Source organism: Haplochromis burtoni, unplaced genomic scaffold, assembly GCF_018398535.1.
Source record: "Haplochromis burtoni strain Fernald_Lab_line unplaced genomic scaffold, NCSU_Asbu1 Contig_160, whole genome shotgun sequence".
Taxonomy (NCBI): Eukaryota; Metazoa; Chordata; class Actinopteri; order Cichliformes; family Cichlidae; genus Haplochromis; species Haplochromis burtoni.
The window spans coordinates 1,213,326-1,238,973 of NW_024582521.1; the positions used below are offsets into that span (position 1 = coordinate 1,213,326).

The window sequence follows — 25,648 nt, forward strand, 5'->3', positions numbered from 1 at the left end:
TTGGGAGACAAGCAAATAGTGAGGCAGAGATGAATTCGAGGACCAGGGGAAATTTGGAAGAAAAAAAGAGCAAGAACAAAGGGAGGTAGTGAAAACTATTAACTGAAATTGACATGTTCTCTCCTATGACACCTGCCAGTGACGCCACAAGCGTAAACAGTGAGCACGACTACTAATTTAAACTTCCGCCCAAAACAAACACTGATTATAACCTTCAGCATCCAGCGTGTGTGCCTGTGTGTGCGTGCCTGTGTCCCTGAAAAGTGCGAATTCGTGCCTCTGTAGTGTCTGCATGCATGTACGTGCAAATTTCATGCCACTCAGGTTGCCGTCATAGCCCTCTGAGTCATCAGTCATGCTGCTGTGCTGAATAAACAGGCTGTATTTATACGATTATTACTGTTATGAGCACAAATTTAGACTCCAACAATTATTCGAGTGAAGTCCTCTGAGACAGCAAAACACTGATACAAAGAGACTTTAAAAACAAAACAGCAATGCAGCATGCAACTGCCACAAAATTAGGTGCAGTCATAGAATTTGACAGAATACCCACCACACACACACCCACACACACACCCACACACACCCACACACCCCTAGCTCCTCCCTCTCCCTAGTTCACTTCATAATGCCTAACAGAGCTCATTAGTGTTCGCTGGCATTCAAAAGGAGACAGCCTCTCTATTCCAGTGCACATACATGCAGCACAGTATCTCCTACATGTGACTTTTTCGTTTTTGCTTGCAATTAACTGCTCGCCATTATCAGCGTCAAAAGACTGAAAGCTGCTCATCTATGATTATGGATTACCAAAAAGCCACAGAATAAAATTTACATAATATTCCTAAAATTTATTAGCACCCTTATAAGCTTAACCACGAGGAGTGCTGAGAAAATAGTGCTGCAAGAAAAAAAAAGAAAAAAAAAAGGGAAAATTAATGTGCTAAGAGTTTTGAGAATATTAAGGGACATTTAGTGCAGATATATTAAAAAAGATTGGGATGACACAGTCACACGGGCGCCTCCTCATCTAGCTCTTGATTATTATTTTTTCCACTTTCTTATCCCTCTCCACTCAAAGTTGTATTTTAACTGCATTAAATTCAACATTTCTTACTCAGTATACAGTATCTCCCCTTCAGCATGACTCCTTGCCCCTCTACCTTCCACCTCTTTCTGCATCTTCCTTGCTCCCTCTCATGTCTGCTTGTTGCTGCAAGGGACACGGCAATGGAGGCTGACCAAGAAATTATACTGCCTACAGCATGACGGGAGCAGCTGTCCCATTACAACTACGAAGATGACTACAGATGCTAACAATGCATACCCAGTGTAACATGTACACACACACACACACACACACACACACACACACACACAGTGAATACCTGAACAGGCCTAGCTTAGAACAGAGCCCTGTTTATAGGTGCATTCATGTGTGTTCGTCCCCTAGGTGGAGTCAACCTTTTATATGCCTCCTTCTCGAGACTCTCATGCAGGGATCTGACCCGTTTTCTCAGCCTACAGAAAATCTAGCAGCTTTCTCCAAAGTTGGTTGTGTTTATATCCGTATCACCACGCTGCCATAAAGTTATAAATAAATTAATAAATAAAATGACACACAGGAAGAGCAAAGGCTGAACTCCTGCAAACACTATATTAGTGCTGCAATCTAATATAATGACAGACTTTAGTTATATTTCATGTATTGAAACAAATGTTTACAAATACAACTGTTTAAACTATAAATAAAAGCACAAGTAGAGCAGGGCGATGCGACCAAAAATATTTATCACGATATACATTTGAAAATTTGCGTTAACGATATAACTGACAAAAAACTAGACAAAAAAACTTTACAACTCCACAACTTTATTAGTGCAAAAAACCCCGAAACAAAACATCAATGTATTTTCACTTAAACAAGCAGCTGTTTTAAGTGCATTAAAGTTATATAAAAATGTAACAGTGCAAATGCAAATTCTTTGCTGACAGTTTAACCAAAAGGCATTTCCAGTGGAAATTGGCCGACATATCCTCAGCATAACCATGTATAATATCCACAAAACTTAAAAAAAAGGTTATACACACGCAATACGGTAATATTATGTTGAAGCACAGTACGTATCACTCCGCGAGGCTCCTGCCTACGATAGCCGTAATGCTCCGACAATCCATCAAGCGGTGCGGGTTCGTAGCTTAGCAAAGTCGTACTAAAACATTTGACAGATTTTCGAGCGCCGTGTACGACATAAAATTGTTTCGAGGTCAGTAAACACAACCAGAATTCATACATAAGGCACACGGGATTATAAGGGGCGCTGTTGATTTTCAGAAAAATCAAAGGATTGATTTTAAGTGTGCCATATTTTCCAAACACTGTAATAACGACGGCCCGCTAGCACGCTCTACCAAAAATAGTGCTTTGTTGTGTATCTGACGGATGAAAGCCAAACCAGTTCCACACCACTGAAGTTGCAGCATTTTTACAAACCAGTTCTGGTTCATCTGTTTCATTTAACGATCCACTTTCGCTCTTCTCATTCTGCGTCGCCGCCATGTGCGTATGTAAACAAAGGCACTGCGCATGCGCGTTTTACCCATATTCTATCGCAATATTTCATTTTCCTATCATTGCCCAACATTACACCGGTATTACTGTGAACGGTATGATATAGCCCAGCCCTAAGCACAATGCAAATCTCATGAACTTGGATTTATTCACAATAGAACAATGAAACCTGAAATTGAAATTGACGCCAGCAACACGTCTCTAAAAATTTGAGCTGCCAACTTCTGTGAGAGAAATCTATTCCCATTCTCGTCTGATATCAGATATATATAGCTGCTGAACCTCACGGCTTACTTACTCCACCTTACTAATGTTTTCTACAGGCAGACCAGTTCAGCACCTGGACTCTTCGACAGCAAAGCCATGCTGTTGTAATAGATGCAGCATGCAGTTTAGTATCATCTTGCTGAAATATGCAAGGCATCCCCTGAAAGGCTTTCTGGATGGGAGCATGTGATAAACTAAAACCTCTGGACATCTTTCATCATTAATTGTGTCTTTCCAGATGTGCCAGCTGCCAGTTCTATGTATGTAAGTAAGTATGTATTGTATGTATATAGGTATTAATGCATGCAGGTACCAACAGACATGAGCACGGAGGTCCCTCTCTGCTTTAATCTAGAGACTGCAGTGTCCATGTTTTGCACAATGCTAATCATTCTGACAACAGAACAGTTTTCCACTTTGTCTCAGTCCATTCACATCTTCATGTGTGTCTGGTTCTTTGCACGATAGCGCTTTAACCTGCATTCATGAACCGCACGATGAGCTGTGCTCACAGATAATGATTTCTGGAAGTCTTCCTGAGCCCAAGCAAGCAGCTTACAGGCATTTACAGGCATGATTTTTGACCTTGTCCCTTACATACGGAGATTTCTGCAGATTTCCTAAATCTTCTGAAGTTATTATGGGCCATAGATTATGTAGATGATGGGATATTCACAGGCTTTTCATTTTTAGATTGAGGAACATTTTTCTGAAATTATTGCACAATTTGTAGAGTGTTTTTTGCATAATGGAGAATCTCTGCCTAAGATGCTCTTTTTATACCCGATCAAGTTACTGACCTGTTGCAAATCAAGCCAATTAGCGGAAAAAAAATGCTCCTGCGGCTGTTTGTTTTCGGTATTACTTATTTTTCCAGCCAATAAACCAACATTGCTGGTGACGTAATCAGAGCCTGAAAGTTGTGTATTATAAAAAAGAGAGCACTGAATAAGTACTCACCACTGCTGTCTCTCGGGCTTCTCTTGTTTCATGCTCTCATACAGAACTGTCAGTCCCCAACTAAAAATAAACATACAAATCACTTTAACAGCAATCCAGCTTCTCAGGATTCACAGTGTCAGCCTGCCCCCTAGTGGTCACTCTGCTTACAAGGCCCAAACAGCTACTTCAGATAAAGAAACTGTAGAGTTCGTAAATTAATAATTTAAGTTTAGTCGTTAATTATCCCTTTAAGCATGAGCCGAGCTGCAGAAGTTGCTCTGTGTAAACTTTTAAAGTTATGAAACAAGGAAGCTCAAGGGCATCAAGCAATTTGGTTCAAGCTAACAAAACTGAGGTAATTTGAGATCAAAAAGATGCATTTTGATCAGTAGGGGTAGCACTAGCTGCTCCCGCCAACAGCAATGTAGTGCAGAGGTGTTACACTTGTATAAAGCTGGAGAATGAGTGGCCAGATATCCAATTATTCATGATCAGATAATCCCAGAAAATTGTTATTCCCAGTAAATACATTTTTTGTGCCCACTGAAGCGATAATTTGCATGGCCAGTCTTCCTCCTGGTGTGACAGCAGTTTCCATTTACAGCAGCCACCTGCTGCTTTGCCACTAAGCACTCATGAGAATAGCGTGACACTGGTAATTCAGCACAGGTGCTCACCATGTGGGAGGACGGAGTTTCTTCTTTATACCAAGGTAAACCTTCAAGTTTTTCACTGGCCATTCACGTTCTGGACGGTTACTCTGACAGACAGTGGGGGGAAAAAAGGAAAAATTAGTTAACGAGTCTACGAAGGAGATAACAAATAAAACGATAAAAGTATGTCTGTAGATCTTACTCTGACGTCCTTGTACATTCTGAGCGAGTTGTAATTGAGGATGAAATAACGCTCATGAAAACTGGTGAGGCCCAAACCCAAGATGCTTCGCTCCTCTCTGAATTTTATCATCCCGTGCTTGGATGCATCCGGTTTACTGGCTGCAGGACAGAAGGCCAGATAACTGAAATTGATGCAAGCATGCCACAATGTGGAAGACCAAACAGTGCAGCAATGATTCTGTTGTTTTGTATTTACACAGGTAAAGAGTGATGGCCTCCATTGCAGCATGTTTCTTGATAAGCAGATGAGACTCTGTGCCGATGGAGTGAACAATGGGCAAGACTCGCTCCTGATAGTGCAGCGGTCGTTCTGAAAAACAGAGCAGGCAGAAAGAGAGCATGTGTGAAAACATGATGCAAACTTGGGGCATTTCTGGATGACAAAGAACTTTGCAAATCTGCATTCCTCAATAGGGTCAAAGTGTCAGACAAACATGCTGAGCGCTTGATGACATAACTGGTACAGCTTCATATTTTTAGATGCTATAAATACATATTTCCGTAAATCTCACCTTACATCCTGGAAGAATTTTGTTTTGTAAATCTACATACCAATCTGTAGTAAATGACACCGTCTGTAGCAGTAAATTCCTTCCTTCTCTTCCCATCAACAACAACAATTTCCTTCAATTTCTCATCATTACTGCTCCATTTCCTCTTTAATCTGCAGATTACTGCTACTGTCATTTTCATACTGTCGCTTCCTTGTAGGGAACCAGACAGGTCACATACCAGATGCAAAACAAACTGCAGTTTGCAGCCACACTGTTGCAGGCAATTTTTTTTTTTTTGCATTAGTCCTAGTAAACTGTCATTTTCCAAAGCAAAATAGCCCTGTACCATATTAATGAAAAAAAAAAAACAGAATAATTAAGACAGAGTTTTACAAAATACCCTATAAATTCTAAATCTGCATCAGCATAAAAAACAAATGCTGTTTGGCATTTGTCCTGCCTCCCTTCATCTTTTTAATCAGTCTTACCCATTTCTTCCTTGCAGCAGATCTCCCAGCAGCTCCAGTAATCTTTGTCTTTAATTGGGATGTTACGCTGGTCCAGAATCTCCAGTGTGAGCTCTAATGCTGTCATAGAACCAGGAATCTGTGGGAAGAGTGGAAATATTTGTTTTCTATAAACACCAGCCTGTTCGTTACTGTGGAACTTGATGTGTGCCAGATGAAAGAACTGGGTTGTTAAATAAATAAATGTGTTATTTGGTGAATTCCAACCCACCTTCACATGTCTCTCTCCACTGGCCTTTTCCTCCAGGTACACGGTACAAATGAAGTCACCTCCTCGTTCAGAAGGAGGCTGAAGCTTAGGGCACACAAGCAAACAAATGATCAGACAGAAAAACTGCGATGATAAAAAAGCGTATACACAGATAACCAAATGCAGTGTTCAAACAAGTCGAAACACTTCACACAACACATTTCACTGAGATGAACTAAATAATAAAAATGGTTAATTACACAGGCAGGTGATAATTTATTATGTTAATTTCTAGTTTAAGTGTAAAGTGTGGTGGAGGGGGGATTATGGTGAGTGGTTGCTTTTCTAAGACTTGGGTTCGGCGCCTTAGTTTCAGTAATGAACCCTTAACACATTCAGGATGAATTACAAACTGCAAGCCGCTTGACATCCAACATTAGCATCTGACCTCACAAATGTGATTCTGGTCAAAAATTCCCATAAACACTCTCCTGAATGTTGTGGAAAGCCTATTAAACCCTATAGATTAAGATTGGGATGTCAATCAAGTTCGTGTGTGTGTGATGGCTTTTGGAAATATGATGTATCCCAGCGGGATAGAAAACCGATCCAGAAGAATTTCCTTCATTTGCTGATATGTTCTGATGATGGCTGTGGAAATGACTGTTTAATCTCACCGAAGAAATCCACCAAGTTTATTATAATTAACTAAAACTAAGCTAAAAACTGAAACTGCATGGGAAAAAATTCACACTTTTACCAAAGCTGGACTTCTGAAAAAAATTCTAAGTGACACAATTTGAAAAACTAAACTAAAAATATAGAAGAAATATTCTTAGTTTTAGTTCTGCGTTTATATTGTAATATTTTCAATGATTTTCCTAAATCTTGCCTCTGAAATATGTCAGGTCACTGAACCATTCTTTGTTTAAAGTTTATTGTATGTTGCTCACATTTTTCAAATTCCGCATTTTGTGGATAACTTCAATCACTTCTATCTGCTTGTTCAGCTGCTGCTCATCCACCTGCAAGAGAGCATACGCAGAGTAATTCAACCACAAATAAAAATGTATCAACATTTAAAATCTGCACTGATACTTCAAAGTGCAGAATCACTGCATGCAAGGAGAACATTGTGTTGTAATCACAGTGAAGCTTGATCTTTAAGATAAAAAGATAAGACGAACACTTAGACCTCTACACCACTGAAAAGTGTTTTTAAATCCCTGATGTGTTAGCATAGAAGCATTACCACCTTTGTTATCAGCACTGACCTCAAAGATGAGTTTGTAGTGCTCAATGAGGTCTTCAATGGCGCGGCCAGCGGCATAGTCCTTCCCGTCAGTCTGGAACAGTGTGGGACCGAACACGATGGCCAGATTATGGTTGTTCATCTGGTTTTCATCCGAAAAGTGCTGCACGCTGAAACACAAGCGGTAAAAAAACCCCACACAAGTCTGTGCACAAATACATACTCAGGGAGAGGTGATAAGATGGTATCAGTCACTGTGTATCAGTTCTCACCAGTAGAGATGCTTGATAAGGGTTTGTAGTGTTGCCTTGTTGACATGAGGCAGTTTGTTCAAGAACTTCTTGTACTGGGAGATTTTAGTACTTTCATCCTGAATGGCTGGGGAAGAGAGAAGAAGATGAGGAGAAAAGTAAAATTATTAAATAAAATTATGAACACAGAGGATATTTATAGTACAAACGGCCAGGATCAAAGAAAGAGCTGGGAATGTAAGATGGAACGAGGAAAAAAAAAAAAAAAAAGCACAGGACGAGAGCACAAAAGATCAAAACAGGGAGAAAGGCTGAAAAGAGGCCTGATGAAAAAGGACTCTAGACTTCTAAAACAAAGAGCATTTTTGTTTAAACTGGCATGTATATATTAAAAAATGGCCAGCAGTGTGTAGGTCTTTGGTTGAAAACAATAACAAGATGATGGTACCAGACACACAGCGGCAGCATATCTTTAAACTCATTCTCTTTGCACTGTATGCTCAATTTAGCTTCAGTGTTAAAAAAAACAAAACACTAGAATTACAATGACAAACATATCATTAAATCCCTGCAATACTAGCATTATATGATCATTTTCAATTTGAAACCAGTACATTGTCAAATGCTTATGTTACTGGGGCAAAAAAGACTGGAAAAGTTGTGCTAAAAGCTGTTTTCGGTGTAAGACTACAAATAGTAAGAGGCAGTTATGTACTGCAATAATTTCGATTGTTGAAAAATCCTTAAACAATGACGCCCAACATCAACACTAAACACCCAAACCCAAGATAAAATATAAAAGGGTTGTGGTCCTTCCTTGTAAACTAGATTAAAGTGCAGAGGGACTAAAAGCTACAGATGAGGACAGATGAGGACAGATGAGGACCCTCCTCATGAAAGTTTAAAACTTACACAAAAAAATTAAAAGGTTTCTGTTAAACATAGCAAGCGATTTTTAAAACACAGCTTTCCCAAACATCCTAGTTTTGTTTTGGATGTTTAGTTTTTTGTTTTTATTTTTTACATTGCACACAGAAACTAAATTGTTTCACAAAAAACAAAAACTACCAGGGTCAAGGTTATTAATAGTTATTTGCAAATCCTTTTTACTGGAAAACAGCCTGCTGTCATTTGCTGTAGTTGTCAACAAGACCCACACTCGTCTCCCGAGCGAGACTCTCTAAAGCTTTACACAGGCTGGTAGTTGTTCATCAGGTTCGATGTATGTTTTGAGTCACTGTTGTGTTGGAGGACAAAGTGATGACTGAGATCCAGGTTTGCTGCCAACTGTTTGAGGTTTTCTTTCAAAATCTTCACATATCCTTCACTCTTCCTTCCATTTTGACAAGATGCCCACTTCCAGACGTTATGAAGCATCTCCACAGCATAATAGTCCCACCACCATGCTTCACTGCGGGGACGGTGTTCTATGGGTTGACGCCTCTCCATTTTTTCTCCAAACATAAGTCACTGTGGCTACAGAGCCTTTGTTTCGTCTCATCTCATCTGACAAAAGGACACACTCCCATATGCATAATGTTTCTTCAGGTTGTCCTTAGCATGCTTTAGTCTGTCTTGAAGGTACGTCTTCTGCAGAAGTGGACTTTTCCTTCATCTGCAACCTCATGGTTCCTGCGCAGGTTTCTAGTCTTCTTTGAGAGTAGGAAATCCAAGTCGACTAAGTTATTCATGAGTGTCTTGACAGTTGTTCTGTGGTCTTTGGACACATCTCTCCCAGGTTTTCCTTTAATGAATCTTTCACTTCCTGCCTCTGTCAGGCTTGTTGTGTGCTGTGTGTCACTTTCCTAATGATAGTTCTCACTCCAGTTCTTGACACTTGGAAACACTGTGATAACGATGTATATCCATCTCTGCTTTATGAGCAGCCATAACTCTTTATCACAAGTCTAAACTGCTTTCTTGTGTTTTTGACATGATGCTTTCTCAAGTGACTGCTCAAACAGTCTATAAGGGTACAAAGTTTAAGTTAAAGCACATTAATTCACAGCAATGGTTTGTACTAAGGCTCATAAGGCTCAGGGTCATAACATGAGCCTGTTAGTTATTGTTTTTCTCCAAAATAATTCTGTTATTGTGTGCAAACAGAAATTTGAAAATAGAATTGCTATGTTGAAATTTGCTGCCCTGTTAAAAAAAAAAAAAAAGCACAGTGACATTGATTTTCGGCTAATAATTTTGTAATGTATTCACATGCTAAATGCCACAAAATGCATGTCTGTAAAGGGACCATGACAGGTCATCCGCCACACAGATGACTTCTTAATCCAGGAAGGCCTTGCTTGTTTTGGCATGGCAATACTAAACCAGCTCAGGTTTTAGAACAGCATGGCTCCAAACTGGCCTGTCAGTGTGTCTCTCAGCAGATGCAGTATCATGATATCAAAACATCAGAAAAACTAATTTGCCCCTTTTAAGGAGAGCCACAGGTGTCTGATCTATACATGTTTTACAGGATACTCAAAGCTCGTAAAATAATAAGAAACATAGGAATCATGAAGAAACAAAATCGTATGACTCTTACTTGCAGTGCTGAGCCAGGAGGGGGAGTCCTGTGTTGTGAACACTCCCTCTTTCAACTCCCTGAAAAACCGTTTGAGTGTGTTAGAGACGTCGTCCACCTGATGCTCTCCTTCCCTTAGGCAAAGGCTGCGAGCATCGTGACGAAACCTCTCGCACAGAGCTGCCACACGAGAGTTCACGCCGCTCTTGCGATAAATTCCCTCTGACACCATACCTAGAGATGGGACATTAACAAGCACACACAAAAACACACAGAGTAGAATGTTACACAAACACAGACTTAAACCGGAAGAAACAGCTCTTTCACCACTGACAAAAGAAAACAAAAGTTCCTCAAACTTAATCGTTATATTGCATCTTCCAACATTCAGAACATTTAATGCATCAAGTGTTTCGCCTCAACACTGCAACGATTGGTCTCTGAGGGCTTGGAAACATTGAGCTGACTGACATCTGAAGGCAAAGCAAAAACAACAACGAGGGGAAAAAAGAAAGAAAAAAAAAAAAATCACATGAGCAGAGCAGCTAGTGGTGAGGCCAGAAGGCCAATATGTCAAACGGTGTCAACCCACAAAGAGAGAAGTGTGATGCAGCTGCACTTCTCTACAATGAGTGCAGATAATTAAAACAATGGACCTCACACACCACACTGAGAGCAAGTTAGGCCCATGTCCACTCGAGGAAATAAGAGTCATGTTATTTCCTCTATTTTATCTTTGTCTACTTTGAACTGCTGTACATGTCAAGTTTTTCAAGCTGTGAACTCATGCAAGAGATGTAGCACAAGCAACTCTGCCACTCTGGTGAAACCAATGTTCAAGCTGTACAGCTATATAAAAGATGAGGAGGAAGATGGTTCTTCCGTGGATAGATCCAGTGGAATTTAACACAGTAAACTTAAGGTCCAACTATTGTAGCCACATAGTTCAGAGAACGGTAGAAAAGGTTACAGTTCATGCTGAACCAAGAGCCTGGATTTTTGTTTGTGTGCTGAACTATGATGGTTACCTAAATTTTATGTTATGCAAATGTTATATTATCAATGCTTACCATGATATGAGGTATGACTTGTGCTGTAAGGAGTCGTCTTTGGTTTGTTATGAGGTAATGTTGCATATATGTGTGAATGTTTTATAGTGCACTGTCAAAATGTAACACAATAAACAAAACTAAAGATGCATGAAGTACATATTTACTTCACAAAAATGGTTTCTTATGTGTGTGTGAGTGTGTGTTTCTTACCACACTGTGTGATGTAGTTAATGCAGCTATCTACGATCACCGGTATGTCCGTCTCCGTGAGCTGCTGCTCGTGCAGCCTGTCTCCTCCACTCCCTGCAGCTGCCTGGATAGCTGCACACCAGCAAGAAAAATCCAGCTTTCTCTTTCCTTCTATGTACAGAGTTCTAAAAAAAGAGAAGAAGAAACAAATAAAGAAGAATTAATAGATGAGTATGTGAGGGAAAACTGTTTCATCATTAGGAATATCTATAAAAAATAAACAGGTTAATCTTTAAAGGGGTTTCAAACTGTAAGAATAATTTGTCAATCAGTGTGCAAATGATCCGTTCTCACCTGCCTTTCCCCACCAGAACCATGACTTCATTGTCTTGCTGAATTGCTGTAAAACACAAATACAGGGTAAGAACTGTTGTGCTCTAATCGCTGAGCACTCACACAGTGATTAAATCCATGTTTGCGTGTCTTACTCACATAGTTCGTTCAGTTTGCGGAGGTGGATCTCCTCCACCTGACTGCCCTCCAGGTAAACGTGAAGTACAGACCCCTCCAGAGCAAACCACCCAACTTTGGACCTTTGTAGGTTCAAGCCATCTTTGCACATCAGCTTCCCAATCCTCTCAAAATTCAATCTCAGCAAAGGTTCTGCAGAGACTGGAATAAAGGCCTACAAGCAAAGGACATACGGCGTTTGTACTGAAGCTTCTTTAGGCTGCTCCCTTTTCAACAACGGGAAAGAGCTCCACATATTTTGATCTGGCAGATTTTTACGCCTAAGGATCTTCCTGACGCAATCCCCAAGGGATCTGTGCCTCCTCCTGGTCTCAAACCAGGGTTTGCACCAAATCGTCCTTGCCCTTCTTTTTTTATTATGAGCTACATTTTATTTTATTTCATTTAAATTCAAGCTTTTAAAAACGAATACTATTTGTCACTGCTTGAAGAACACAGTGTGGGCGGCAACAAATTCAGCCTCGATTCTGGTTACATTCTGTCCAGTTACTATCTCGGCCTTCTCCCCAAGAGCTGTGGAAAGAGACAATCCTCCACGAAACTGGTTGTGTCACAGGTTGTTCATGACCTTGTGCATAACTCTGACACATATGACTGGTCTCACAATAACTAATGAAATTTGAGTGCACACACTTTGCCCTTTCAGCCGTTGAGATAAAATGACTGTTGTTTCATTTCACACGATCACGTCAGTCGTAAAGAAAGTTGTGCTTTGATAAAATAAACAACAGCGAGCACTGTCCTGATCACTGACACCAAGCTTAATCTGCTAACACCACTTATAAGAGCTTTCTTATTTGACTAGAAATAAAGAAAAATCACAAATCTCTCCGTTAAGCTGAATATATGTATTTGATTGTTACCTTGGCGATAGACTTGACCCACTGGGATTTGACTTCTGAGTCATCGGTGCCAAACAGGTAGAGACGCTCAGACTCTGTATAAATTTCAAATGTATTGTTATACCTGGGGGTTGGAGAAAAAAAAAAAAAAAGGAGGTTAGAAGAGCAGACACTGGGAAATTTAAGAAAGAGAAGGAGGAGACATACGATTCATCTCGCTTAACATTACAAGGTGTCATTGCATTTTTGCTGTAAATGTGCATTTACGACGGACAGTGTGTGGGTGTTTGCGTACCCATGTCTGTCTTCGTTGTCGGAAGCCAAACACACGATCTCTGAAGCCTTGAGAGCTCCATTTGGGTTTGAGTTCTTGTCACTTTCGTAGTAGCTGAAAACGCCATCATTTAGCGTGCACCAGCGACGACTGAACTCTATATTGATAGACAAATAAATATTTGCCAAGCATAATAGTGATAATCACTTTAACTATTCTTTCTTCTTGTGGTAAGTGTTGCTGTTGTAGAGTGTTTGTGCTTACCCTCTTTGGCCTTGCGCTCTGTGACTGGCCGAGCCATGGATGCAGTTTTAAATAAGAAGCCATTGTGAGACACGGAAGGAGGTAGTGGGTAAGGTTCTGGGTCCATAGCATCCACCTCCTCTAACCGTGGTAGCTCTACAGAAAAACATTGTAAAGAATTTGATTGTATGAAAGTAAAGAAGTGTTTACGACACACTCTTACGGTCTCTTAAACTTTTAAACCCTGTTGAAATGGCCCCTCCCTCGTTTCTCAACACTCTGCTTTGAGTTCTTACCTCATAGTTGAACTATGTTTTGCTATGACTGTAGTCACCCACTCTTAAAATGTCAGTGCCTTGATCCATCTGACGTCACCAAATATCAACCAATTTCTAAATTACCTCATTGCTAATACCAAGATTATTATAGTTAACTAAAAACTAACCTAAACCACATCTTAGTTCGCTATAAAATAAAAAGTAGACTTTAGAAGAAAATGTCAACTAACAAATGATATAGTATTACAACTTGCCTGATGAGGCTTTGATGGGAGTGTTTATTGAGACTTTTGATGTCTGCAAGACTGAGTCAATGACTTTTTAAAAGTGCTGTTAACTAGAATCAGGGGGCTCTTAAACGAAAGCTAAACATGCTTTACACCAACAACATGCCTCTAAACTAGCCTGCCTGCAATCCAGACCTGTGACCCACTAAAAACATGTCACACATTTAGAAAATGAAAGACACAAGACAAGCAACAAGGAGCACCTCCTATGTGAAGCAAGACTGGGGAAACACTGTTCAGCTGATTACAGGTTCAGTAAATCGCTGCATTCTGCTCTCACTTAGAGCTTAATAAGCATTCAAACTTCTTGGATTGCAGAATTGATATTAAGGGTCCACTCATTATTTCAAGATCCTGTTGATTACTGAAGCAAAAACAATTTTAATGTCAGGGAAACACAATTTTTGAATGACCTAACAGAGGATCCAAATTACAAAGCCAACTGCTTTGTATAAGATCCTTTTTAACGTATCCCTCCAGTCCGTTCTCGTTTCCAGAATCTGCCTGCCTATAAAGCACGCTGTGTTTCGACAAGTGCTTTGTGAAAAAACATGTTATTTTTTTTAAATCAATACTTTAACAAACTCTTTCATGAAAGCTCTACTCAGTCCATTCAAAACAAATGTGTGCTTGGGACCCTGAGCTTGCACGCATACTGTACCTGTGTTCAGATTATGGTTCAATAACTCGGCCTGTAGGGGTTGCGAGTGTGCGGTGGCCAAGGAGAGGGGGGAGAGTTGACTTTCCAGCCCAGTTGAACAATTCACATCTGCACCGCAGAAAATCAGGCTCAGCGTCTCCAGTACATCGCTGCACTGCACATTTATACAAAGAGCCTGGAGAAAAGGGGAGAGCAACAGACAAGGAGACACACGAGTAAACGCTCGTGTACAAAAATAACAGGCGGAAACAACTGTGTACCGTTTCTTGGCAACGACTTCTAGCTTTATAGTGCAAGTATTGAACTGAAATTCATTTTACCTCCAAATGCAGACATATCATTTATTTGTTATAGACATATAAAAAAAAAAAAAAAACTGCATTGCTCAGAAAGTAGGAGACCAAAGAGGTTGGATCAACATTAACTATGACTTAACACAGTTAAACATGGACAACAATTAAAGCAAAGCAGGGAAGGAAATGAGGGTGTGAGATAAAATTAAGACAAGGAAGGAGAGGATGAGAGCGTCGACTTGAGAAGCATTTAGGTAATAAAGAAAAAGGAGTTGCTTTTGTTCTTTTTAAGAAAGAAATCTACAATACAAGACTAATGAAAAAACTAACAAAGGGTTTTAATACTGTGATCCTGCTGCAGCTGAAAAGGTTCGAATCATGTTGTTTGAAGTTCTTTCAGTTTTCAGAATGAAGTGAACTTCTGCACACCAAACAAACTGCGTGTTTGTCTGTCAGCGTATGTGGGCTTTAAAACCTGCACGGCCTTTTGCCCAAGAACCCTCATGCTTTACTGTCAACACTGCTCCACTCCTCCTTCCAAATAGATTTAAAAACCATTAAAGTATACTCTGTGTTTTCATTGAATAACAAACATTGCAGTGTCAAGAGCAATCTCCACTCATTTTATTTTGGGATTTACCGCAACTGTAGATTACTCTGGTTAAACTATATACAAAGTATTCTCAGGTGTCCTCGAGCCATTTTGGAATGATTAGATTATAAGTCCTAGCTTATGTATTTATCACTTTGTACTCTTTGTGCATGACTGCACAATTGTTTGCAGTTGTTTCCTCGTCACTGATATAACTTGAAGGAATCTTCAGTAATTTTATTACATCCTTGGATGTAATGGAAGCTGTGCAGCAAAAGGTTAAGCTGGAGACACAAAGGACTAGTGTCAAAAACCTGATCTGAATGGAAATCTAAAAACAAAAAAACAAAACAGAATTTTTTATTTTATTTTTTTTAAAATATATTTTTGTAAGCGGAGCATTCTTGAATCTCATAGGAAGGCTCAGACTTTCGGGAGCCTGTTTAGCTCAGTGGGTGAGAAGGTAACTATATGACACATGGCTAAAGTGCAGTGGTCTGGGTTTGAGTCTGACCTGCGGCCCTGTGCTGCGTGTCCTCGCTTTCTCTCTCTCTCATCTGGTTTTTCTGTCTGTCTTCGCTGCTCTACTGTCAAATAAAGACTAAATATGCCCAAAAACTAATCTTTAGAAGAAAAAAAAATGTCTGCTTTGCAATGTAGGCATACGTACCGCTGCGGCAACCCTAAAATCTACACGCACCCTGATATTACACGTCTCATTTAACCCCCGACAACACCACCAAGGACAGAACTATCGTGACAGGTCCAGATGTCTTTACCTGCAGTAGGGAACTTTCCTGGCAGTGATCACACAAACATTTTTAACGTGCTAACAAAGAAGCTTTTGTGTCATATTTCTGTTGCCATCATCTCTCCTTATTAATAGCTCATGAGCGATGACTGATGTGCCATTACTGGTAAACCAGCGAAGGAATTTAAAACTCAGGCAGGTGGAATGCAGCACAAGTTGAGAAAGACGTAATCAGCATTGTGCTAACTCGCTGGAACGATGATGAATATAACTGGTGTTCACTCATATAAATAAGTTCCACAACACTTCTTTAGACTATAAACAACAAACAAACTAACCCTGAGCACAAGGAAAGAAGAAGAGAGAATACACACCCATGCATGTCTGTCTTCAGTTAAACGTAATAAGCTCTTTTGGGTCTGACTGAGAAATTCCCCAGTGCACACACACACACAGACAGAGCCCCTCCTCTATTTAAGCACTATTGAGCTTACGCACACACGCACACAAACAAACAAGGCAATTAGCAAAGATTAGAATTGCAAAAGATACACCCACACAAACCCAAAAAACACAAAGACAAACTGCCAAAGCACCGATGAGTTGAGAGAATTTAAAACATCAAGAATTATAAATGGGGTTGTTTGCCAGAGTGACAGCACTTCCCATTCCCAAAGCCACAGATCCTGAGACATTACGCAGTCTGGCTTTGTTTCAGTCCAATGAGTCGGAGTGCAGCTGCAGACAGGGTCAAGCACTGAAAGATTTGGCAAACAAAATTCAGGGCGCTCTAAAGAGCTGCTTAAAATATCACTAGTAATTTTTTTGTCCAGGGTGAGGCCCAAAATCAGTAAAACAGGCTGTATTTTTCCTTAAAAATCCATCCATGATCTGGTTTTCATGCCCAAGTAGATGAAGTTTTTGGTCTTTAAATCTTTAAAAAGATTTAAGGCAACTTGAAAATGTTATAAAACTATATACAACAAATAAAAAGATGGGTGTAACCTGCTCTTTATCACTGATGGCAACCAAATTTTTCCACTTTTGGTCAACAACATCAAAATGACCACACAGTTTAGCTGTACCGGCCTGCAATGAAGATGCCACTGCAGCCCAACAAACACAGTCATCCGAACTCTTGTTTGACCACAAGCACAAAGCAGTTGCACAAAGAACAGAGGAAAAAAATCAGTGCTCTGCTTCATCCCATGTGGACATACATGTGGACACCTACGCTGTGCAAAGAGCCAGTGTACAGTAATATGACAACAGCCTTTTCTTCTGTCCAGGAAAATTGAACCCATCACAATGAAGTACAATGAGGAAATGGGCTGTTTGAGTGTTAAGAAACCTCACCCTTCAACATCTGCTGCCGATGAAACAGGCAGTAATGTAATAACGCACACAGAGAGAAGGGAATTCAAGAATCTTGCAGAATTTCCCAAGAGAGACAGAGAGATTTTTATCTGGGCGTGTCAAAAAAAAAAAAAGCCAACAAAAAACATAGGCCTCCATCTGGCCTCTGCATTTGTATGGGGCTGAACTGGAGGAAAAGGAAGATGAGGGAGGGAAAGGAAGAAAGAAAAATATTGTGAAAAGAAGATGAAAGCATTTCAGTCAGCCACATTAATCAGAGACAGATTGTTTTTGGCTAGAAACTCAACCTATGTACAGACAGCGATACTAACACATGCAGGCTTTGCTGTGTAGACTTTAGCACAAAATACCCCAAACTACACCCACACTTACAGATGTGTATGTACGTGCATATATTCAATCCAGATGAGAAAGAGCTATTCGCATATGTTCCATCATTACCTCACCGTGTGTAGCTTAAAGAGAGAGAGAGATGGTCAGGGAGGTGAAAATCCAGACAGAAAAAGGAGGGCAGAGAAAAAAAATGATTTGAAGGAAAAATCATTTTCCTTCAGAGTTCCAGACAAAAAAAAAAGGAGGGAGGGAAAAAAAAAAGCACAGCAAAATAAACAAGAAAGGAGATCACATGTTGAGCCAATCTCCCTGTAGAAATCGAAAGGATTTATAACACGAAATCCTAAAGTGTGAATGAGGACATGATGGGAATGGTCGGAAAACAGAAGAATTAAATAGGAAGAATGAGCAAAAGCAGAAAACAAAAGGAGAAGGTATGCGATGAAGAGCTCTTCTTATAAGGAATCCAATTACAAAACTTTAAAAGCATAAAAAACAAGGCCGTAAAGAGATTTTTAATCCTGTACCTTAGTTGGTATTTTATCATAGCAAACTAACAACAACATGCTGATAGCCAACAGCAAACAGTCAAGGAGACCTGGGAAAAGAGAGTGGCCGTCAACTTTTCAATAACCGATTGCTTTATTTTCTCAAATGTCACTAAAATAGCCACAAAGTTATGAAAAAAGTTAAACTATGACAACTATCCCCAACTCAAACACAGCACAAACACAGAGGGACTATCAAACTGTCTGCATTAAACAACTCTATGTCACACTGTGCACTTCATTATGAAACGTCATCTATGCTGTGTCACTTCTTCCCTTTCAAGGAAACCACGAGCCAACAAAGCCTTTAATGTCAACCTAAAGGCCATAAAAAGCTTCAAACTGTTTAACAGGAAGATGGCAACGCCACAGAGGAAGAACAACTCATGGATGACTGTTACTTTATTCTTAACATGCAGGTGACTAACATTCAATAGATGTCTTCTAAAAACAGATGCAGTTGTGCCTACAACTGCATCTGTTTTGTTTCTGTAAGAAGGAAATGCAGAGTATGGTTTTTCCAGGGAATAAGAAACCCAGTGTAAAACTGTGGTCACAGCTAGAGTTCACTACTTGATGCAACTGAGAAAAATTAGGAAGCCACAGTAACAACAGAGGAAGAACCAAAAGAGACAAAACAGGAGACGACGATCATGATTTACAGATGGAAACATACAAGCACACAAAAAGAAAGCAGTACAGACCAAATACAGAAAAGGCACACAACCATGCCCACGCAGGCAAATTCATGTGCATTTCAATGTGTTGCAGCTCACTCCAGAGATAAAAAACAAAAACAAAAAAACCATACACACACAGACACACAATAGCTCTAATGTCTCACTAACACAGAGCTGCAGTGCTGCAGTCCTCATAGTGTCAACACAAAAATGTTTCCCACAGACACATTCAAGCACATGACTGCACACACATACTGTCAGAGATCTACAATCCACTTCCACACATCGCTTTAAACGAACCGCCACTGAAATGCAAGGTTGTGCTCTTTTTCTTAACAGAGCTAGCCTAAAAGGACTCAGAGAGCTGTAAAAACAAGGCATATTTTCACTACCCTGTCCTACAGCTCCCCTCTTATACATAGCCCAACCTGGAAGTTTTCAGTTCCCGTCAGTCAGTCCGCTATTTGAATGTCAGTTGACAAAGACAGCCCGGAAAAGTTGCAAATGTAAAAGTCTGAAGCTCATATCAAAAAGAAAATTATAAAAAATATAAACGACTTGCAAATAAGAAAAAAAGAGCAAGGAGTGAAGTGATCAAATTTCTTCAGCGGTCAGAGCCAAACAATGTGTAGGACAGGAGGAGAAGGAGGAGGAGGAAAACAGAGGGAGGGGTGGAGTTACAGCACATTCCAGTTAAATCAGTAAGTAATGATGTCACATTAAGGAGAAAAGTAAAAACAAAGAAGAAAGCGAGCAAGAGAAGTGGGGTTAAAAAGCCAGGAGTAGATAAATGACCCTGAATTAGCTAAGGGTGCTGCTGCACTCACAGAGTGTGCAAGCATGTTTTTGTCTTCATTTCACACTCTTGCACACTTACATCACCATTTTTGTCACCAGCTGACACATGTGCAGAGTGTACAATTTCTGAAAGGCACACCCAAGCAGAAGCAATGCTCATCTGTATTTTTCTCATGAACAGGAAAAAAACAAACAAGTAGAGCAGCCATTTAAGTAATCACCTCTGAAATGGGGGTGGAGTGGTGTGTGTGTGTGGGTTTGTGGGAGGGGGGGGGATGAAAGCTGTAGGAAAGTCCAACAGATCACGTCCTCTATAGGTCCCAAAGACCCAAGAGAGAGATAAGAAAAGAGCAGAAAATGGAGCCATCAGGGAGGAGGACAAGCAGCTGCTTTTAAAACTACAAACTAAACAACTTCCTTTATCTCATTCTGCACATCCCAAACACAGTGACTCACACTCACTCACACACACAAATGTAAAAGCTTAACAGCTTGAGGGGGAAAAACACATAGCTCACAGTCAGGTGCTAAATGTGACTCATTTACACACCAAGTTTATCTGTGACCTGTACACATTGTTAGCAGTAACTGGGTTAAGCTCCTAAGAAGTGACCGAGCTGGGTCTGAAACACTCAGTCATTAATCACACATGATGGAGCCCAGTATAAAAGCTATGGCCATTCCATGGCCACTCACATTTCCTGATTCTAAACAATACTAACCAAATAATGTGTCATCTTCAAGCAAAGCGTCGCCCACCACAAGTACACAAAGACACCGCGGTTGTCACATTTAAAAGAGTCGTTGCTAAGAGTCGGTTCTGGGACCTTGCAGAGTTGCAAGTTTGAAAAAAATGACTCAGAAGCAGGGATTTCACAGGGTTTAGTCCTGAACCTGCATTAATCAGTCTTTAATTCTTCAACTCTAAAATTGAGGTTTGCAAAATTACTTCAAGTGGTAGAGCGTGTTTCACAAGTTTAATCAGTTTTTTTTAGTCTATAAACCCAACTTGCACTCCATTGCAGCTGCAGTGCGATCAAACAAAGTCCCACAAATGCCTTAAAAACAAGAAAAGTGTCAAATGTTGTAAGACTGGATCAACCAGCTGCAGAAGCATACTGGCTGCTTTACTGTAAGTATCTAAGTGTTAAATAACACTTTCGCCACAGGATCTTACCATATATTTACACAAAGGAACGTGCTTATTTTTATGCTCTTTCTTTTGGCTTCAAAGGAAATTCTGCATCTTATTTTAAGTTACTGCTCAAAACAAGAACTCTGAACAGAATCATCAACTTCGAGGTGCAAACCAAGGATGTCAAACTCATTATACACAAAGGCAGCCCACTTTAATCTTAAGGGGTAAAGATCAAAGTAAAACTATATGATAAATCTGTATTGCCCAGACTATCCAGTACTTATAAAATATGAAGTTTGCATTAATGAAAATGTCCTTATAGTGAAAATACAGAAACTTCCCTGTCGTTTAATTATGTTAGTTAATTACTTTGATTCCGTATGAAGGAATCAATCAGCAGGATAAGTTGAAAAACTGGTTTTACAACTACAGTTAAAAAAAAATCAAAATTGATGCATACCTTCATACTTTTAGTGGGCGGATTTGAGTATTTACTTGGCCAACTCTGTCCCCCAGGCCTTATATTTGGCAAACCTAGGAGGCATTTTTGCATATGCCAAAACTGTTAATATATTTTTTCCACTCACCAATTAACCCCAGTATAATATAACAAGAAATGCAATTTTTCTTCACAGTACCAGTCCAAATAAACTGCATGTAGAGAATGCTGAGGCACCAATCTGACGAAGACAACAAAAACATTCCTGCTGCACTGAAGATTCCCACTAGCCCCCCATATTTCTTAAACAGACATTAGGAACAAATGGGATCATTTTGTAATGCTGGCTGCCTGCCAAGCTAAGCAATCAGGGAACCAAGGGCTTGGAAGGAGGGGTGACCAAAAAGAAGATCCTGTGTGGAGATAGCTGCCTTTCTGGAAGTTTCTCCTGTCAGTGCAGTAGTGTTTCCTCAATGAAAGGCATACAAAAACCTGCATGGGATTCAGGAAAAAAAAAAAAACAACCTCAAGGATCCTGATACTGTGAGAAACGAGATTCTCTATCATGATAACAGCAGTCAGGTCTGAAGGAAACAAGACACTATTCAATACTATCCCAGCCAGGAAGTGTGGTGGTGGCAGCATCATGCTGTGGGGGGATTTTTTTTAAGCAGGGACAGGATGACTCATCTGGGCTTATGAACACCAAATGATGCTAAGTACACAGATGACCTAATGAAGGCAATAATGCACCAGGGGAGCATCTCAGACTAGTATGAAGGTTCATCTACCAACAGGATAATGGGAAAACTGATCCTGAAGTCGTGAGCCGGCTGTTTGTGACATTCAAGGCTCCGGTTGCCTAGGTAACCCTCTAGTGACTTTATTATCAGGTCATATGTTAATCAACAGTATTCTTCAGTCTGGTACTTTCAATCACACAGAAACAGGAAAAGTTTATTTAGGGCCCCGCCCACTACTCATAGCAAGCGGTTATTTCCCTCATGGAAAGATTACGGAAAGTCATTCACTCTCTCTGGTTTCCGGTTGGCACCTCGCTTCCAATGTGGACACATTTTAAGGCCCCATCCGCACACTCAGCTATTCGCTTGTCACTCATCACTTTACACTTTGCAGCTGCTCACTAGCAGAAATTTCTGGCAATGCAGTGCGCAGATTCAGAATTAAACACAACGGTATCACAAGCAAACTGTGACTTTGACTTACGTGATTGAGCTCCCTCTGGTTTCCATACAGAGCGTGGTACCTCCTGTATTTGCCCTGGCGATATTTGTTGCTGATGAAGCGTCTTCTCTCTTCGCTGCAGCTCGAAGGCGACAGAGCTTCACTTGGTGGGACATTAGCTGCCCAAAAACTGTTAGCCCGCTCGTTGCCTATCACCAGGAATAACTGCGACAAGGGCAGGGTGAACAGGAAAATAAATAAATAAATAAAAAATGAAGAGAAGTACTTCCACACTTATTCTATTTTTCTCTATTTTTCTTCTGTAGCACTTACTAGATCAGATTACTGACACTTCTGACCTGCAGGTTTATAAAACAATATAATGAAACCCACACAAAACCACCGGTAACTACTGCCTCGGAAACTTCCACAGAGATGAAACTAAAACTAAGCTGTCTCAGCTCCAAAATGATTAATTGCAGAAACATTATATTTGAACATACTAGTTAATTAATCTTAAGACTTTAAATATTTAAAGAAACTGGACATAAATCCTTGTCTTTGGAGTCTGTTCTAATTTTTATATCAAAAACGTCTCAACAATTAATTAGAGAGAGAATTTCTATTTGTACCTGAATAAGCTCTTCTGTCCAAACTTTCTTATCCATCTTCAGACTTCGAACTTTTGAAATGCTAGGGCCTAGTCCTCTGTGCTCCCCTGGAATAACACACATACACATATTAAAGCCAAGTTCAATCTTGACCATATTATAAGCTCTGTACGGACAACCAAATAACTCTTTACAAACAGACAAAAAACAAACAACAAGTGCAGTGAAATGATTGATTTTTTTAATATTTCAAGGCAAAAATCACTGCTGACCAAAGAGAACACGCAGGCTACAACTAGTCATTAGGTTTAGGAGGTAATTACTTTCACACAGGGCCAGGTAGCGTCACCTAAAAACAGCATTGTGTTTTAGCAAAGGGTCAAATACATTTTCACAGCACTGTACAATTACTGCCCTGTGGTTTTATGCCTCTGCCAAACAGCACAACCAACCAACCAACCACACACTGATATCAATGTGTGTCCAGGCTTATTTCACCTTAGTAGAAAAAGACTTTATTTACTAGAAAAATCTATTAAGTGTCTGCATACTAAAAAAATAGAGGTGCAACAAAATCGGAGGTGACCGCAGAGAAGCTACAAGTCCTAAAGTACGGCTGCCTCACACATGATTATCAGAAGCACACATAATTCGGCCAAGAGTTTAAAGGTGGGTAGTAGAAGTGGGTGACATAGCCTGACATTTATATCATGATTCTTTAAATTATAATATTAATATTTCCTGTGATAAAAACAAAACATGCCCTTTAATAATGGCCCAAAAAAGTATTTTTTAGGAAATGATATGAGTGAAAAACAGAAGTGAGCTCTGACCACTAACATCTAAATAGTCCCTGAGAACAACTGAACATTTGTCCTAAACTGGAGTGTTTTCCTAAAGAACTTCCTGAAATATCGCATCTATGACAACTGATGGCCACGACAAAACAAAGTCACAATGCCTCTTGTGCTGGAAGCCACATGTTAATTCTGATACTCAGCAACCAGCAACTAAAAGTCAAAATGCTGCTAAACACAAAGTATTCACACTGACAGCCCAAAGCACCGCACAAAAACAAAATCAGAACACACAAACCTGCGCATTGTTTGCACACCACCACACACAAATTGATGGCGGCCCACTCCGGCTTCGGTGCTTCACAGTCGGCACACAGACTGTTGCTAGACTCCGCCCAGATCCGCTCAGCCACCTCGCTGTTAGACAATGCCTCACCTATCGCGTCTCGCATAGCATTCACCCACTGCTCTCTCATCTGCTCCGACTCTGCGATGAAGCTGCGGAGAGAGGCAAGCATATGGACGAGTGTTAACGCTGACATGAAGGTGAGAAATGACGCTTAGATCGCTGTTGTTACGCTAAATATACTCAAGACCTGGAAACCACATAAACTCACAGAGGCAGACAAGCTTCCTCTTTTCACCCTGTCTGCTGCATGCTCAGTTTATCTTCCCTTAAATTAGTAATACATATAAATATACTTTACAGAAATAAATTGAGTAATTATTTCCTGCCCTGAAATATTTCTGGACAAAAGCACAAAACCACAGATACAGTACTTTAAATACAGTAAAAACACTAAATACGGTACTTTAAAATACAAATCATAACATTAGCTTAACAATTTAAATAAAAAGTTGAATCATGAATTTCAGAATAAATCAGTATCAGCTGTATTAGTATACAACTAAATAAATTGAGTTAAATCAACAAAAATACCGATAACTGCCATTTATTTGGGTTTTGGAAATGTAATGGAAAATCTGAGCACTGGCAAAGAATTACATTTTTGTCCAGATCTGAATCATTGTCTTTTCTTATTACTAATTTCTTTCATTTACATTGCTGATGTAGACATAATGAGAGAAAAAAAAACTCCTCCTTTTATTTTTAAACATTTCTAAATCTTCAACCTTTCTTATTATTACCAGGTCTGAATGAAAATGAAACACTTTCACATATGTTTACAGTCAAGAGACTCAGAGCCAGTACACTAGTCCACAGAAACACACATTTCCCCATCCTGTCATGCTGAGACCCTGCACTACAGGCGCAGGCTGTGAACTGTCAGCCAAAAGACCACACACCACATGCACTCATGCACAAACATATCCCCTGCACTTCTTCGCACAAAAACACGCACACACACAGTCACACAAAAGACTTTTCACATTCTTGAAAGACGACCAGCTGAGGATTGAGGGACTGTGGGAGAGTTCTCACTAAAACAATATGACCTTGTAACCCAGCAACTCAACTCAAGAGCAACTCAGATGCTGATAATGAGGAATGATCATCGTCTCTAAACTGTCCAATTAGCATATCCCACAGTTGATCTCACATAAACAGTTTTATAGAAATATTATATATTTATATAAACCCAACTGCTTAATTACTGCAATAAGAGGTGTGACAGTCACACAAACATGGGAAAGGTGTGAGAGCAGATTTCATTTCTGTGTGCATGCAATACCTAAATATGCGATAAGGTGTGGTGAGATCAAAGCTTCGACGATCTGAGTCCTTAATGTTTCCTACATTCATCTCAATAGACGTGATACCCAATCCAATACGATAGTCCTGTAAGAAATGGAAGATAAAATGTAAATTACA

At 39.9% G+C, this 25,648-nt stretch overlaps 1 protein-coding gene across 5 annotated transcripts in view; it reads right to left on the reverse strand.

Moving 5' to 3' along the window:
• LOC102293885 (arf-GAP with Rho-GAP domain, ANK repeat and PH domain-containing protein 1) overlaps positions 1 to 25,648 on the reverse strand; it is a 58,130-nt gene that overhangs the window by 5,056 nt on the left and 27,426 nt on the right. For all 5 annotated transcript variants that reach the window (XR_006054908.1, XM_042225111.1, XM_005933129.3 and 2 more), the window contains 21 exons: positions 25,509 to 25,615; positions 24,113 to 24,312; positions 23,039 to 23,124; positions 22,449 to 22,631; positions 14,273 to 14,447; positions 13,068 to 13,202; positions 12,825 to 12,960; positions 12,551 to 12,653; positions 11,649 to 11,841; positions 11,511 to 11,556; positions 11,178 to 11,341; positions 9,937 to 10,149; positions 7,416 to 7,521; positions 7,166 to 7,313; positions 6,845 to 6,916; positions 5,913 to 5,996; positions 5,663 to 5,780; positions 4,877 to 4,990; positions 4,640 to 4,779; positions 4,462 to 4,544; positions 3,803 to 3,862 (listed from right to left, as the gene is read on the reverse strand). Coding sequence is in view for 4 of the 5 variants with exons in the window: in XM_042225111.1 (XP_042081045.1) it covers positions 3,803 to 3,862; positions 4,462 to 4,544; positions 4,640 to 4,779; positions 4,877 to 4,990; positions 5,663 to 5,780; positions 5,913 to 5,996; positions 6,845 to 6,916; positions 7,166 to 7,313; positions 7,416 to 7,521; positions 9,937 to 10,149; positions 11,178 to 11,341; positions 11,511 to 11,556; positions 11,649 to 11,841; positions 12,551 to 12,653; positions 12,825 to 12,960; positions 13,068 to 13,202; positions 14,273 to 14,447; positions 22,449 to 22,631; positions 23,039 to 23,124; positions 24,113 to 24,312; positions 25,509 to 25,615 (2,666 nt within the window). In the remaining variant the exon portion in view is untranslated. The remainder of the gene's footprint in view (positions 1 to 3,802; positions 3,863 to 4,461; positions 4,545 to 4,639; positions 4,780 to 4,876; positions 4,991 to 5,662; positions 5,781 to 5,912; positions 5,997 to 6,844; positions 6,917 to 7,165; positions 7,314 to 7,415; positions 7,522 to 9,936; positions 10,150 to 11,177; positions 11,342 to 11,510; positions 11,557 to 11,648; positions 11,842 to 12,550; positions 12,654 to 12,824; positions 12,961 to 13,067; positions 13,203 to 14,272; positions 14,448 to 22,448; positions 22,632 to 23,038; positions 23,125 to 24,112; positions 24,313 to 25,508; positions 25,616 to 25,648) is intronic.